This window comes from Saccostrea cucullata, unplaced genomic scaffold, assembly GCF_032062105.1.
Source record: "Saccostrea cucullata isolate Sc308-1 unplaced genomic scaffold, CSIRO_AGI_Scuc_v1 ctg12557, whole genome shotgun sequence".
Classification (NCBI taxonomy): Eukaryota; Metazoa; Mollusca; class Bivalvia; order Ostreida; family Ostreidae; genus Saccostrea; species Saccostrea cuccullata.
This window is the reverse complement of record NW_026922176.1, coordinates 1-17903: the sequence shown is the minus strand read 5'-3', so window position 1 is coordinate 17903 and position 17903 is coordinate 1. Positions and strand designations below refer to the sequence as shown.

At 32.6% G+C, this 17903-nt stretch overlaps 1 protein-coding gene across 1 annotated transcript; it reads right to left on the bottom strand.

The window, feature by feature from the left end:
- Positions 1-300: 300 nt before the first annotated feature.
- Positions 301-17670, bottom strand: LOC134261325 (NACHT domain- and WD repeat-containing protein 1-like; the record flags this gene model as incomplete). The annotated part of the gene is made up of 15 exons (XM_062743764.1): positions 301-466; positions 914-1127; positions 1363-1512; positions 1647-1799; positions 2815-3142; positions 3575-3793; positions 4223-4325; positions 4671-4813; positions 8324-8538; positions 9133-9258; positions 15261-15386; positions 15653-15864; positions 16136-16251; positions 16610-16812; positions 17204-17670. Coding segments are annotated over 15 exons (2941 nt in total), but the record flags the coding sequence as incomplete, so codon positions are not given.
- Positions 17671-17903: the final 233 nt, after the last annotated feature.

Here is a 17903-nt window from a genome sequence, read left to right as displayed (position 1 = left end):
AAAAACACGTCCACTACTGGTCGCCGCCATCTTTTTGACTTCCATTTTGACATCATTAATAAGTTTTTGTTGTATTAAATCACTTTCTAATATTGTAAATAATCATTAACTACATAATTCGAATTTGTGTTAACATTTGTTCTTGTATTAAGATGAGGAAAATTTAGAAAATGCAGGCAGGTTATCAATCATCCTCAGCATGGGGGAATAGAAAATTTAAAAAATAACATTATCTCTGTTTTTGGATTCGGCTTTCAAATTCTTTTAAAAACATTTTTTTCAATTTTTTAATGGTTTTATTTAACAAACCTCTGAGTTTTCAAGTCGGTCCAACAGATGTGACGGAAGCTGTCGAGGATCAAGAGAAAGAGCAGCAGACGACAAATTGATCGCCTGAGACAGCATCTGTAGGTCATCCTCTCCAGGGAACAAGCTTCGAGCCAAGGCAAAGTCTTCCAAGAGGTCTCTGTGTGTATAAAGTTTTTTTTATATAAGATTACTTATATAATCAGTTTAATTAAGAATATTTTTGTCAATATCTGTATAAAATACACAATACTTATAGTTATACATGAAAGCGTGATAAAACTATTTAAACCCAGCTAGGTTTGACTTTTTTTTTTTATTTTAATTTTTTGTTAAATATCACACCGAATAAAAATATTGTGATATGGGAAAAATTCCATTTGTTTAAATCTAATAAACTTTCATTCGATATATTGTTTTTATTATCTTTTAATTCGAGTTTCTTGTTTGTTCAAGTATTTCTCTGCTTTCTGAATATTGGCTTGTTTCTATGTTTACATTGTATTTTTGTTAGTCGTTTTTAAATTGTTGGTTGTCAATGGTTTTCTCTTTTTTATTGATTTGGTCAATTTAATACTATGTCAAATTTAATCAAATAAGTTCTTACTCAGTTGGAAGGCACAGTAATTTGTGAATGAGGAAATCAAAGTTCAGAAGACAATATTTCTTGAGATCCTCTAGGTTTTTCGATTTGGCCAGATGATAAGGAAGGCTTTTCATTTTCCTCTCGTTGATTTGATTTCCAAGTTGAATTGGCTGACTTGCAACATATCGAATTTCCTCTGCTTTTCCATTTTTATCCGTAAATGGTTTCGGAGTGTCTGTAAAAGAAAAGAAAACCCTTTCAAATTCGATCATTGATTGTTAATTTTCTTTGAAAAATGACACACAATTTAACCATATTATCTTTAAAAAATCGATAGAGAGAACGCTTAAAGTATGTTTTGCGTTTGTATTCTTCACCTAGAAAACATTTTTTCAATAGAATATCGTATAAGTCTCAAAAATGATTTAACTTGGGTGTTCCTGTCAACATCTGTTGCATGTAACACTTACTTTCTGCCCATCTCCCTAAGAAATAATCCGCCAGACCAGTGTGGAGCTGATGTTGTGTTGACTCATCTTTGGTGTATCTATCTTCCGCTGCCTCCCAAAACTGACGATGATACCAACTTAAAATCTGGATCCCTGAATCTCCTCGATTTACTACAATATTTTAAGCGAGCTTTAAATAAATAATGTATTTATGTAAACACAGGATAAACGGTGAAACTGCAATTAGAGCAAAGGAATTAAGGAAGTATTTTTAACAATTGATATTTAGAGAGTAGTTAACATACCAAGATAGCGACGCAGATCATATCGAAGGCGTACTATCAATAGTGGTGGAAGCCTTCGAATTGGAGGAGTCCAAAATTGATAAACGTCATTTAACACGTCATCATCACAGGACAAGATGTCTTCAAGTTCAAATTCTGACACACCGTGCTTTGCTAAGACATAATAATAGTTTAAAAAGAGACAGGTATTCACATAAAAAGGTTTTCGGGATAGTATTGATCTCGTTAGCAATTAAGACCTATCACTGGGTTGTATTGTAGATCGTGAGTTATGCCCACTTCACACATTTGATTGCTAATATGTTGTTAAGAGAGTCTTTGAGACCATCATAATCAACAATCTGAAGGAATTCTTCCCCTTATTGTAAGCCCTAAAAATAACATTAATTCTACAAGACGTATACTTCTGTTGACTACAAATCGGCATTTAGCTAGATGAACATTTTTTTAATTAACAATACTTAGTACCCAATGATATCGACGTTGACGTTATATACATACACCACAGAACTCCAAAACAGATTCCACAGCCTTTCACATCTGCTTCGTATTATGATATTTTGTAGAGATAGACATCACTAGTAAACTGACAGATACACTAAACAATTAAAGTAATGATGGTAATTATAGTTATCAAATTCCCGCAATGATGTTGAAAAAAAAAAATGATCGCTTGTATATGGAGTTTATGTCTTCCAGTGTATATCCCAAATACGAACTATGCTGAAAACAACCGTGACAGGCAAATAAGTTGATGATAAACCAATATTTATAAACTTTCTCTTTTAATTTAAGTAATTTTATTGCAATTTCTACGGTCGTTACAATGACTTTGTCTGAAAATACAGACGGCCTAAAATAATATTTCACCTGCATTGTCTCCGAACATTTTCCATTTATTCAATGCGTTGAAGACGCACAAGGTGGGTATGAATGGTGTTTAGGGAAATTACTACTATCAGATACTTAATAGTATTTTAATTTTTCAGATCTCTGTGTTGTTCTTACACATATTTTTGGTTTAAATAGACTTTAAAGATGGAAGTCTTTTCTTAATTTTACTTAACTTCAGAAAGTCTTTGACCAACAGAACATGTGAAAACAAATTATAGTTTAATTTAAATTTAATTTTAGACATATTGCTTTTAAAATATACATGCGAGCATACCTGCTGTGATATATCCAAGTGTCCTTGACACAAATACATAGCCATGTTTGGTTTCCATCTTTTCAAATAACTTATCTATGCACCCTCGAATAGTATCTTGCAGACGACACTCTTCAATAGGTCGAAATGATGTCCATTCAATTGCCTCTCGGAAAGAAAGTTTGATAAAAAGAGGAAGCGGACATTTGTCAAACATTTCCAAAACATATGTGCGTTGTGCATCATTCAGTGTCCTGTTATTTGTCTGGAAGAAATGGTCCAGGATATCCTTTCGGTCTGATACCGTCAGCAAAGGGACGCGAAGAAAATGTTGTTCAGAAGAAATGGTCTGAAATAAAATTATCCTCAAATCAGTTTTACTCTTTGTTTTTCGGGTTGGTGTTCTTTCAAAACTTCAGTGTACATGTGTATACAAAATTATGAAACAATATTAATGAGGTAGCTTCCTGTACACTGTATGAAGATTTTACCTTTTGCAAACGTATTCCAAAGATTAAACTGTTTATAAAATAAAAACATTTTAAAAAGAACTGCTGCTTTGATGTTTTAGTTTTACAGATTTAAACAAGGGCATCTTTAAGGTACATTTTTTTTTCTTTTCTAGGTTATTAAAATACATGTATGATCATGTCTATCTTTCTCCCTGTTCTCCCTGACTTTTATACACTGCACGACATAAGAAAAAGGCTAAATTAAGCTTTTCAAATCCCTACTTCACAATTAATATTAAAATGAAGTGTTTAACACTGCCTTGTTTTACCTTGATGTCTGGGAACACTCCAAACTCTGGTTGATCAAGAGTGGAGACGATGATTTTTGTACCATTTGTCAGACGCTTCGGTAGCCAGGAACTGACCACGCGTCCATTGTGTGCTGATTCTAGCTGATCAATGGAGTCAATGAACAGAACGACCTTCTTCTTTTTCAAAAAAAAGAATGCCATACAGGTCCGAAATTGCTTGATGAGAACTTGTATATCCTTCAAGAGAAATAAAAATTTGGAGTTCCCGAGTTATGTCAGATAAATTTAGACATGATCACAACCTTTTAAAACTTTTAATCTATAAATACATTATATTGTACAGTGTGTTTGTTTTAAAAACATGAAAATGGAATATCATTTTAGAAGAAAATCATTTTAAACATATTTTTGTATTAAAGTTTACTGTTGAAAAAAGAATATACAAATAGAATGCAGTGTGTATATTTTGGCTGAATTTCATAAAATCCCATAAACCAAACATAGTTATCCAAAAAATCTTTTTCAATTACAATCTACATCAATATACTTTTAAAATCAGTATTATTAAAAAGATTGAACTAAAGATTAATTAACTTTCATTAACTTTGTCCGTTTATTTCAGCCAATAATGACAAACATATAATCATATTATAATAGATGATATACCTGAGACTTAACTTGTGGTAATCTGAAGAATCGGTACACCTGAGATATTATTGACTGAAGAAGAGTGAGAAGATTGGAACTCTCCTGGGTGGAACCTAGAAACCTACATTGAAATAATCAATCGATGAAATAAACCTTCATTAAAATCACAGTTTTAGTGATATTAAATCCGAAATCAATTTTAAATTTTGATCTTTCATTTTAATTGAATTTTTCTAAAAGTTTCGAATCTTCAATCTTCAATTCAGTATGCAAACTTAATCAAAACTGATTGGGAAAGGAATCAAAACAAGCTAATTTTGTCTTTTTTGAAAAATTGATAAATGTACAAGAAAAATTTGTATTCATTGTAAGAAAGAATCGTTAACACGTTGATCATATGAGATAACATTAAAAATAAGAAACTGATACAAATTGCTTAAACTGTACAGATTTTTTTCAGTCTTACCTCATGGCCACTATGCCTTGACCATGTATCCAACTGAATGCCTCTTTGGCCGCTAATGCCATGATAGATGTTTTCCCACATCCAGATTCGCCGTGAACGACAAGTACTTCCTTGCTGTCTCCAAGCACATAGTCTTTGATTTTCTGAGAAAATATAAAAGAGAATGTAACAACTTCAATTGTATACTTCTTTCTTGGTAATTTGTTAAACAGTTTTTGCAGGGAATATATACTGAACAAAAAAGAAATGTACAGTAGTGCGCTAAATTTGTTGTCAATTTAGTATTTGGTTATTATAACAACGTACACATGTTTGACAATATTCTTTCTTTAAAAAGTCAGTTTAATAAACACATCGGCTTTGAACCATTTTTTTTTTATCTTTCATTGGGTTTGAATCGGATTTTACAAGTCAGTACCGTGTATGACTACCGCTTGCATTCAATTTTGCAACTGTACACATCTGCGACGCTTAGAGGATACATATTGTGGAATTATGTGACCATTCTTCTAGCTACATCTTCTAGTGTGCTGTCGCCTGTTGCAAGAGACTCTTACTGGCGTCTGCGCATTCTTGTTCCCCTGCCTAACTTATCCCGAGCATGTTCATTTGGCAAGATACTAGTATCCGGAGATTATCTCTAAGGTGTTATATTTTTTTAGGAAACTTGTTGTTTTTGGGTTGTATTTCTGCTGCGTTGTACTCCTTGAATGTTGAAAGTTAAACTAGGACGGCTATATATTGTGCGTAGATATAACAGTACATGTAAAACTGAAGAGATAATTTCATCGCTGTATCTTTGAGCTGTCAGTGTAGGTATTCCTCCTACCTAAAACATTTCGAGCAATATCTCCTGGATTTAAAATATCTGTTTCGAAGATGAAGCAATAGATTTTGACTTTTCATCCTAGGGGTGGTTACTCTCGGTCTTCCATTGCGAGATCGGTCATCAGGAGATCCAGCTGTGGTCTGAAAATGTCTCCGTAGAAGACCAATACAATAGACTTCTTAGTTTTTCTGACTGTCTCTTCTAAATGTAGAGCGTTTTGAGCCTGCTTTAAGAGCATCCCTATGGAACATTTCCCTTTATCTTTAGACAAACGGGACGCAGAAATTTAACCAAATTTTATATTTTCTTTCAGGCCTAAAGACAAGGATTTTCTATGCCAAGAACTCCATGGAACACGTGTTCAGACTAGGTGTGCCGTATTCCCGAATGTCTACCAATATGCAATTCCAGAGATAAAACAAATGATGAAGGATTCCGTATTTATAAGATGAGTCTCAACGATGACAACAGTTAATATAAATCATCAAACAGACATATTAAAATGATCGAGTCGGATATGGACGAAGTGGCCCAGGACTCAAAGTCCTGACGAGTCGGACGTGGCCGAGACCGGCCCTCATTTATTCCAGACTAAAGATTGAAATTATACATGGCTATTCATATAAGAATGTACATAATGAGTAAATATATGACAGGTGTTGGCATGAATTTTAATGAGTGAAAGATTCACATGTATGGACTAATTAAATAAACTCAATTACTCTTTGATGTTTGGACATGAATAAAGATAATAACACAATGTTGTTACAAGAGATTAGCCTGAAACATAGCAGTCTGTCTTTCTGTAAGAATAACATATCAAGAGTCCAAAAAGTGTCACTGGTCAATAAAACAATTAGATTCATGAAATATATCTTGAGAAATAACATATGACTGTCTTGATACAAATTAGAAATTATAAAAAGTTCAGTACAAAATAAAGTTGGTTCTTTTTTTGGAACAGTGAATTTTTTCACTGTGATAATATTCTCAGCGAACGGTTTCTACTATTGTGTAAATGCCTACAAAATGATGCTAAAAAAGTCAGATGTACAACGTATTTTTGTGAAATGTTTGAAATTTCAATATTTTTCAAAGATTCGTGAAATAAGTTATGATAGTTTATGTTGGAAATTAGGAACTTTTCTCATAAAATTCTAAACATTGAGCTTTTAGATAAAACCGTTTAACCAATCAAATGACGTGTTACAACTAGAATTAAATTATTTAAGTCTATCAACAAATCACAGATATTGTTGAGATATTATACAGTTATTTAAATTAATAGTTTTCATCGCTAAACATATATCATTTTAACATATATTACTCAAATAAATAACAAGTCTCTTGATTTATGAAAAATGTGTTGTACATGAAATAAGTATGAAAACAACACACTGATTAAGAGATTTTGATGAGTTAATAGTGTGTTTTCATTTTTATTTTTAAAAAAATGGTCCAGTAGAGTCACTTCAAAACCTATCATTTTCAGAAGAAACAGTATACAACAATTTCTTTTCTGACATATTTAAAGAACTAACTTGAATGGACAGAAAAGAGTAATTTGGGGGGAGAAGGGTTATTTCTTTCATATTTTTAAAAAGTTTTTAAGAGTGTATTTTTTTTTCTTCAAATGAAACAGTACTTATTAGGGACATTCAATAAATAATGTCATCAGCTCGATGACATACAACATAGAAATCATATGCCATTAAGCTTGAATTTCTCTAATTATTGAATCTTTAATGAGTTAAAAGCAGTTTATTAGCCCACTTTTCATCTCATAGTTCCATTGTGAGAAGCTGGAAAAAAGGGCTAATCGAGACACTGCATTTAAAATGAATAGTAAAGAATCAGTAAACTAGAGTGAAATTAAACGCAACATTAAAGCTGCTGTTAAACTTGTTAAGAATTCCTCAGATATATTAATTGAAATATGTGAAATTTACAGCAACTAATGTCTGTTTTATACACATATGAGTTCTGAGGACAAAAAGAATGTTAATAATTTGTCACACCAACAATAGTGGCCAGCACTTTCAACCTTTGACTTGTTTCATTTCCCAAACTTGAAAAAACACCTTTCAGAAAGAAAAAACAAGTACGGAAAATCATAGGATCTGCCATATCCAAGTATATGAAGGGTCATATTCAAAAATGTGTTCTTAAAACAATAAGAAATTGAATAAAAATTTTACGGACATGTGTTTTGATTAAAAGAGAATATTTTAGTTTAATCATGAAGACTAATTCATAGAAGTGTTTTTGTTTTCTTTCAGAGCACCGATGACATTATTTATTGAACGTCCCTCGTATAAACATTTTGCATTTTTATGCACTTTTGCATTCAATCAGATATTAAGAAATTTCAAATGAAATGCATATACAATATAATAATATAAGTGAAAAAATGTTACTGCAATTTGCATTATTTCGAAAGAATTGTCATGTTTTAAATCAAGTTTTAAATTATATATTTGAAAAGATTTAAATAGAGCTGTATCCTGAATATTTGTTCATGATGCAAATGAACAACTAGGGTATTTCCCTTCTTGTAGACGATTTTCCATTTAATTTTTAATTTGTTTTCCTTTCCTTTTTTAATTAATTTTTAACAAATTGGTTTGATAAATAATAATTTTTTTTTCAATTGAAAATTGCAATATTGATAACAAATTTTATATCTATGAATTTACAATGTAAATGCAATATATATCCATATGCATCTTTTCAGATAAATAAATATCAGGTATAATTTACTTTACTAAGTGAGAAATTGTTATGAAGTTGTTAACATGTAATTAGAACTCCTTTGAACTTTTACCTTTACAAATTCCTCACGACCCCTGATTCCTGCAGACTTTTCTTCCACCAATGCAGCATGTCTCATAAATTCCTCATGCTCTGGATTCAGGTACAATTTCTTGTTGCTCTCTCTTTCGTTGATTGCTTCGTCGATTGAAATTATCATTTGAGTCTGAAAGTCCTCAGTTATCTGTTCTAAATATTCAGCATGTTCCTTGTTGTTTGGATCAATCCCTTAACATATGAAAGCATTTTCAGAATAAAAAATCATAACATAAAATAAACAGGCAAAATTTAAGATTGCCTCAATATCAATTCTTTAAAATGCAATTAAAATCGTTGTGGGAAATAATAGATAATAAAATGAGTACAGAAATTTCAAATAAACTCAAAAATTGACAATGTACGTCGTCTAAATTTCGAATTGGCGAGTTGAAGACCACAGCAAGTGTTTTCTTCTTTTCACAAATAAAATATTGTACAAATTCTGCTTCAATTGAATACAGAAATAAATATAGTTCCTAGCTTAATTCTACTTGAATAGTATTTAATCGCGGTTTTTTCATTGAATATAGATCAATTTGCATTGTAGAATTCAGAGTTAATGTCAGAACTTAAAAATGATGCAGAATTTTATAAATAAAGGACAGAAACCTTTAGAAAATGTATTATCTAGCGGGATGCTATAAACTCTAAAGTAAAAATAAATTAAAGATGCACCTTTTGCGTCCAGTCAGGATAGTAAGTGTAAAGTGTAATCTAGTTTATAAAAAATTGTGTACTCCAATCGTTTATTGTTTAAACTTAGTAGTTAACATAGAAATGTACCTTTCTCTGTCCAGTTCAGCTCGTACGTGTAAATGTTATCTGGATTTATCTTCTCCTCCATTCGTTTTTGTAGGGCTTTGTTCTTTTCTCTGGCTGTTTTCCATACATCATCGTCTCCCAAGCATTCTGTTTTGAAGAAAATAAATTAATTCAATCAAAGAGATGGACGAACAAGCGAAAGTCCTATAGTAGTGCAAACATGAAGGTGTGCAAGATGTGTTTGTTAAACACTGATATTCACGTATGTGGTGGCGTATGGCAAAATCTGTTGCAAGGTTAAAGAATCAAAGCTCTCTCCCATCCTCTATTAAATCACAAGATAGTAGAATATTGGTGCATCCAATTGATAAAGCTGAATAACTGAATAATTTTTTCGCTAATATATCTCACATATTGAAAATGAGACAGATTTGCCTGAACATGGAGCTGGACCTCCAGACTACTTCTGTGATTTTAAAATAAATGATCAAGATGTTCTTGATCAGTTACACATGCATACTTGATCCCTCTAAACCCTGTGGACCAGATGGAATTCCTCCCAGAATATTAAAGGAAACCCGTTATTCCATATATAAACCTCTATGTAGATTATTTAACCTATCACTTACAAATTACAAAGTTCTTCCATACATATGGAAACAAGCACATATTACACCTATTTTGAATATTAAAGGCTGTCCCCAACAACCTAATAATTACAGACCAATATCATTGACTTGTTCTATATGTAAACTAGTGGAAACATACTTTTTAAATATATGTTTAATCATATAAAGGAACATGACTTATTGAGTAAATACCAATCTGGGTTCCATCCTCTGGATTCTACTGTTAACCAATTAGTTGAAATATATGATAAAATTATGTCGAACCTTGACAGAGGCAGAGATATACGCTTTATATTTTGTGACATTTCCAAAGCTTTTTACAAGGTATGGCATAAGAAAATGATTTTCAAACTTATAAACTTTGGTTTAAGAGGTAACATACTGGGTTGCATTGAAGACTATCTTACTGAAAGACAACAAAGAGTACACTTAGAAGTCTTGTCATCAGCATATAAAACATCAGATACCGGGGTACCTCAGGGGTCTGCACTGGGTTCCTTCTTGTTTTTGGTATATATAAATGATATAGCTAAAGATATATCTTGTAATATTCGACTGTTTGCAGATGATACTTCTTTGTTTGCTATTATAGACAATGATATTAATGCTCCAACAATGTCCCTTATTCAAGATCTTGAAAAGATAAGAAATTGGTCCAAAACTTCGGCTGTAGATTTTAATAGTGAAAAAAACTGTTAATGTTTTACTAGAAAACACATACGTTATCCTAATATTCAGTTTTGATATGGAGGTGATTATATAAAACAATTAAATACTCATGTTCATTTAGGATTACAATTTCAAGCAGATGGTTCTTGGAATAATCATATATTGAATGTATATGAAAAGGCATGTAAAAGATTGGATATAATTATGTTACTGAAACATAGTATTGATAGAAATTCACTAATAAAAATTTATTTTGCCTTTAGAAGACCAATTTTAGAATATACTGATGTTGTATGGGATAATTGTACCCAAAGTAGTTCAGAATTGCTTGAAAAAATTCAGATAGAAGCTGCCAGAATTATTACTGGGCTTAGAGTAAATTCATCCAGAACTTGTTTTTATGGTGAACTAGGGTGGGAACCATTATATCGTAGAAGAGAAAAACACAAACTCTAACTTGAAGTATAAAATAATTAATGGTTCTGCACTTGATTATTTGTATGATTTGATTCAACCTTGTTTTCCTGTTCAACATGCATACAACCTAAGGTCAAGATGTAATAACTTATGTATACCAGTTTATAATTAAAACGGTGTTGTACTATAATAGTTTTATTCCCTCAACCATAAAACTTTGGAACATTCTTAGTGAAGGTGTAAAATAACTCTCTTTCATTACCTATCTTTAATGCAAGCTTAAGAATTGGGGAGCTACTAATAAATCTTGTAGGTACTTTAACTTTGGTAATAGAAAAGAAAATATCTTGCATTGTCAGATGCGAAACAATGCTTGTAATCTTAATGCACATTTAAAACATCATTATCAGATATTCAATCATGTCAAAAGTGTGAATTACATACTGAAGATACTGAACATTATTTTATCAACTGCCCATCGTATAATGTTGAAAGAAACTTATTGGTAAAAAAATTAAATGATATTGATGTTGTTTTTGAACTAGACACTCTGCTAAGAGGAAAATGTCAATACATTTATCAAACAAATTGTAAAATATTTTCAGATGTACAAGAATTTATTAAATCTTCCAAGAGACTAAATTAGAGACACTGTTATATTCTATATTCTATTAAATGCATAATTTTTTCCAAACATTTGTATTATTTTTAAGCTGGAATAGTATGTAATTAATATGTTGTCATCTTTTCTGAAACCTTATATTGATAAATAATACTTGATTGTGAATCTTTATTTTTCATTATAATCTTATTGATTATCATGTACATGTATTATTACTTACTATAATTGTATCTTGACTTATTATACAAGGAGAGAGTGTACATAGGCACTGCCTGTTGTCCAATCCTTATTTAATTATTCAATAAAATATGTTTAAAGTATATTCACGTATGACAGTTAATGTTGAAAGGCTTTATGTTACTGGTGTATATATATATATATATATATATATATATATATATATATATATATATATATATATATATATATATATATATATATATAGAAAGCACAGAGAAATTCACTTTTACAAGGATACTCACTTCCGCCCCAGCCCGGGGTTGAACTCTCGACCTTCGGAATCTGTCTCCTAGCAGTGCAGAACAGCTAGGAGACAGATTCCGTAGGTCGAGAGTTCAACCCCGGGCTGGGGCGGAAGTGAGTATCCTTTCTCTGTGCTTTCTATATTAATATTCCTTCACTTAGGGCAGTTATATTAGTTTAAGAGTTGTTGTAATTTGTGCTTTATATATATATATATATATATATATATATATATATATATATATATATATATATATATATATATATATATATATATATATATATATATAGTTATGTCGGTTGTTTGAGAGTTGGTGACGCAAATTAACTGTAGAGTTAACACTAAATTGAGAGAATAATCTTGTTTAGTATGATCAGGAATTGGGTCTAGTTTACGTTCATTCTGGTGAAGTCATTCAATTTGTTAATACCATTAGGGCGGAATGATTTCAATCTGTGCATTCAGAACTTTTCTTTGCTTTTTCTCTGAGCATCTGTCCATCTTTGGTTATGGTCAATCACCACTACTGTCATGTCCTCCCATTTGTGACCCTCAAGGTTGAAATGTTCCCCAACGGGTTCATTGAGTTTTTTGGTCCTAATGGTCGAACGGTGGTTATTGACTCTCCTGCGGAGATCTCCTGTTTCACCAATATACTGTTTGGAGCAAACTTTGCAACTGATGAGATAAATGCAGTTGTCAGTATGACAGGACAAATTCCCTAGTATTTTGTAGCTGCGGCCTGTAACAGGGCTGTTAAAACTGTCTGTGCCAGTGCTGTGCTTACAAAGAAGACATCTCCTGTCAGAGCAAGTTTTAAAGCCCCCGTTAGGTAATGGGTTGTCCAGTCTGGTTCTTACTACCATGTCCTTTAGGTTCCTTGGGCGTCTGTATGCAGCCAATGGGGGTTCCTTAAAGACCCCTGCCATTCGTTTGTTTGAATGGAGAATTGGTAGGTTCTTTTGAAGGATACAGCTAAGGTTCTTAAGGACGGGATGGTATGTGGTTACCAGAGGGACCCTGTCGCTATTGTCTTTTTCCTTGTAGCGTAATAGGTTTTGCCTGTCACGTTCCGCCATCTCATCAATAGCTGTTTGTACGGTGCGGGCATTGTAGCCTCTTTCGCATAAGTGGGACTTAAGAAGACCACTTTGCTCCTGATATAAGGCAGGGGACGAACAGATGTGTCGAATTCTGGTTGCTAGTCCCTTAGGCACTCCCTTAAAAGTGTGCGGGGGATGACAGCTAGTGGGCATAAGATATAGGTGGGAGTCTGTGGGTTTGGTGTGGAGACTTAATTCGATTTCACCATCAATCAGGGTAGATGTAGTATTTAGCTAGGAATACGTTTTTCGAATTAGATATGTCTACTGTAAATTTGATCGACTGATGAAAGGTGTTGGCAAACGTAATGAATGCCTCGAGGCTCTCGCGACATTCCACCCACTTCATCTCTATATCGTCAATGAAACGCAACCAGCTATGGGGCCTAAATGGTGCTTGAAGTAACAAGTTCTGTTGCGTTCCAGTCTGCCCATGAAGACATTGGCATAAGACGGTGCCATTTTCGTTCCCATAGCAGACATATATGAATAATATGACATTATTTTGTTCAATATACAACTACAGTTTTCGTAAGAACAGCCGACAAACATGCGCTGACTATGTATTCAGACGATGAAAAATGCGTGACCCTGATTATCTATTGATATTCAAGAAATCTTCAGGCACCATGCCTTTAATATTTATTTAGTTTACCTCGAAAAGACCATTTTAAATTCACATCCGTACCATAAATACACAGTTAAGATATCGGGGGTGTATATGATGAAAAAACAAGATGTGTTTGTAAAACACCGATGCCCCCGTATGGCAACATAGCAGATATTAGGCTTTTCTTAAATGCAAATTTAATTAATTGGTACCAAAATTAGGGTATTCTCACTGGAAAACAATTGAGAAATTTGAAAGTAAGGTAATGTTAAAGTTCTTTGATAAGTACAAAAATCTCCAAGGTCAAGGTCAAAAAGTCAATGTAATTAGTATCAAATGAAAGGTCTTGCCACATAAAATACTTAGGTAGAGCATGAAAGCTCTAGCCCTTACCGTTCAGAAGTTATGGTCAACGTTCAATTTCTTAAAAAGTAGGTCAAACTCCAAGGTCAAGGTCAAAGGGTCAAAGTTATTGTTATTAAATAAAAGGTCTTGTCATAAGGATCAAATATGTAAAGCCCTAACTCTTTAAAAGTAATGGTCAAGGTTGACTTTTTTAAAGTAGGTCAATCTCAAAGGTCAAGGTCAAAGTTCTTGGTATCCAATAAAGGGTTTACTCACAAGGATTAAATATATGAAGTATAGAGCCCTATCCCTTACCATTCAAAAGTTATGGCCAAGGTTAAAGTTTTTTCACAAGTACGGAAATCTACAAGGTCAAGGTCAAAGGGTCAAGGTTGTTGGTATCCTGTGAAAGGTCTTTAAACAAACATTACATATGTGAAGTATAAATGTCCTGATGTCTACTGTTCAAAAGATATGGCCAAAGTAAAATTTTAAAATTTTCATGTAAAAGTATGTCAAACTCCAAGGTCAAGGTCAAAAGGTCAAATTTGGTGGTACTCAAAGAAAGGTCTTGTCACAAGGAATACACATATGAAATATGAAAGTCATAGCTCCGCTAAATCAGAAGTTATGGGCAAGGTTAAAGTTTTGCAGACAAACAGACAAACAGAGAGACAGAGAGAGACATACAGACAGAGAGACAAACAGACAGACAGACGGACTCGACAAAAACTATATAGCTCCGAAACTTCGTTTACGGGGGCATAAAAATTACCACTTTTTGGAACTTAAATTTCGGCTTTTTTCTGGCCAGTTATAAGTCCACCCATTCTTTACAAGGCTTTATTTTCTTTATCTTAAATAACACACCTCCAATTTTTTGAAGGTTAACTCGTTTTACAGGATTAGTTTTGTTGAATTGTGTTGCTGCGTTTATGAGTTTCAGCCACATACATTATAGAGGAAATAATAGCAAATGTGACAAAAGTATGACTTGCTGGTTTCCATGGAAACAGCAGTATCCCGTCAGTTTGCATATACCAGTGTACTTGACTAGTAGCATGTATTAATTTACCAAAGTTTTATTAAAATCGGTGACTATGGCTTTCCATCAAATTTTGGTGCTTATAAAGAATGGCTCTTAAAGAAGTTAACTGTAATTTATTTGTGCAATTTTTCTCAAATTTTATTGGAGCTGGTTATCATTGACTATCATTTACTTTGAGGGACGGATAAGAGTCATACATGTATATGCATACATTTTACTTACCAATATATCTAGATAGTGTATAACTGGGTTCTTGTTTCTCAATATCCCGGAATTTTTTTCTAAACCAGTAGCACTTTTTATTGTTGTCCTTTTCCTTTAACCCAGATTCTGTCTCCATTTCTGTCACTAAGAATAACATAAAAAGAATGAAAAATAGCTTTGAAATAGATGAACTGTAAAATTTACTTCTTGTAGATTATGATGTATTCTAATTGAATATTAACAAGGATTAATAATGCAAATTTTTAATATATAAAAATGTTACAATTTTGGTGTATTTCCCACAACAGTTGAGTGATTTAAATGAGAATAGAAAAACCGGGCATTTTAATTTTAATTTTTACTCATCAACAATTACAAATTGTAATGAAGAAGACCGATAAGATACAAACCTGACACTTTATACTTTGCTGCCTCTTTGTCGTCGAGGCCTAGCGTGGCTCCGCGGACAATGATTTCCATGAGCTTTTCGCTCTCGGTCCAGAATTGGGATTTCGCAGACTTCTGTTTCTCAAAGTCTTTTGACAGGAAATCTGGGATATTTCTGCTGATGGGTTTTAATACAAAAACTTCTGGAACAGCGTTTTTGTCCTCCTCGTACCATCTGTAATGTTGCATAATAATAGTTATGGAATAAGGCTAGAATTTCATGGGTTTTTGGGAGGTGAAGTTCAGTTAAATCTGTCTTTTATATAAGCAGAAAAAAAGCAATTCATTTAATATATTACGTATATAGTCCTTAACCTAAAATCAGGGATGCCATGGATACGATACTTTTCTTTGTCTTTAGAAACGTATATGTATGGGACTTTATTAAATTGCACTGCGTTATTAAATAACTTTAATAAGTTAGCTACAAATAAACTGTCTGGTACCTAGCCATGAGCTCCAGATCAGCTGGTTCTTTTATCTCTGATCGTATCTTCATGAATTCCCCAGCATCAATAACTCGGGATAAAGACCGGTAGCCATATTTGTGGGCGAAAAGAGACTGTTGGAAAATTTGTTTGATTAATTAGACAAACATTATACATGTATATGTTTATGTTATTCATCAGATGTGACAAATTGCTGAAAAAAATTATCAGTTCATTATTTTTCTAATATCATTTCTTGCTGCTTGATGTTATGATTATAATTCAAGCATTTATCATTGATATGCATTTTCATTTCAGCGAAGAAAAATGTCAATAAATTGAAACTACAGCTAGCAAAATTGTCTTATTTTGTATTTTTAAAAAATGGATTAAATTGGAAATATGATATTCTTACTTTAGCGCAATGCCTAAAATTCTATGATAGAGAAATTAGGAAATCTGAAAAAAAAACTGTGTATATATAGTTCTTACTATAAAACTTGGTCCCTTTGAAATTTGCTGACATTGATGAAGTTCGTGCATACATAGCTCAGTGGTCATGTGATCGTCCGTTGCTTGCTGACGGACCCCCCACCTCATGTCCACCACCTGAAACTCATACCCCCTCTGGAAACAGTGATCCTTTATTTTCGGGTAGGCTTTGGCCATCCAGAAATTTCTTTCATATTTTGTATCTGTTATAAAGTAAAACATTTTAATTTTTATTCTTTAAATTTATAAAATGCATTTTTATGTCAAAGGATACCCAAAATCCTAGGACAAACCTTTTTCGTGCTTAAGCAAAAATTATTATTATTATTAAACATGGTAAATTCGTCGAAAAATAATGATATAATATTCTTAGTATATCTTTAACAAGATGAAGATTTTCAGAAAATGTATATTAATCATATTCAAGTTACCGGTAAATATTTGCATGGTAATTAGTAGAAATTCCTTTCATGATTTTGAATTACATTTAAAATATGTGTAGAATTAGATGTTTGTTAATATTCTTTTATATTTTTAATAAGAAATGTATAATTATAACAAAACAAGAAATAGATCACAATATATAACACACACCTGTAAATGTGCTGCTGGTAAATATACGTATAGTTTTTGTAGTGTTGGGAAACTTGGCAAAGAAATTTCCTAAAATGATTGCCTCTTGAAACGGAAATGCTTTGAAAATCATCATCTCAGTTTGGTCTGCCATGTCCCGGAGTTTATCTAATTCCTTCTTTTGACGTTCTATAAACTCCCTTTTTTCCCTCTGTTGTTCTGCAGTTAGCTGCTTCTTATCTAGGGCAGTATTACTTGAAGCTAGATTCTGTGTTACATTTTGGGAGGCATTTGCACTTTGGGACCCTGAACTACCTCGGGTGCCTTGAGTTTGAACTGTGCTTGTACTCTGAGCTGCACTTTGGGACGCTGAGCTGCCTGAAGTTTGAGCGTTATTCTGAATTGTGTTTTGGGTCGCAGGAGCTCTGGAGCTTTGAGGAGTGTTATTTTGGGGAGGGTTCGCATTTTGTGTCCTTCTTGTTGATACACTGAAAATTGAAATTATATTCATCATTAATATTTTAGTTTTATATGTCACAGTTGATATTTGATTAATAGATACTTTGTGAATAATTCATATTTGATTAGCGCGCATTGCTAATCAAACATAGCGCTGTTTGTGTGAATGAGTGCCATGTGTGAATGTTTTGTTTGTCACGTGATGTTTCTATTTTTAGCTTCCCAACCGACCAGGTATACGAGTACGACCAGTGGACCAATG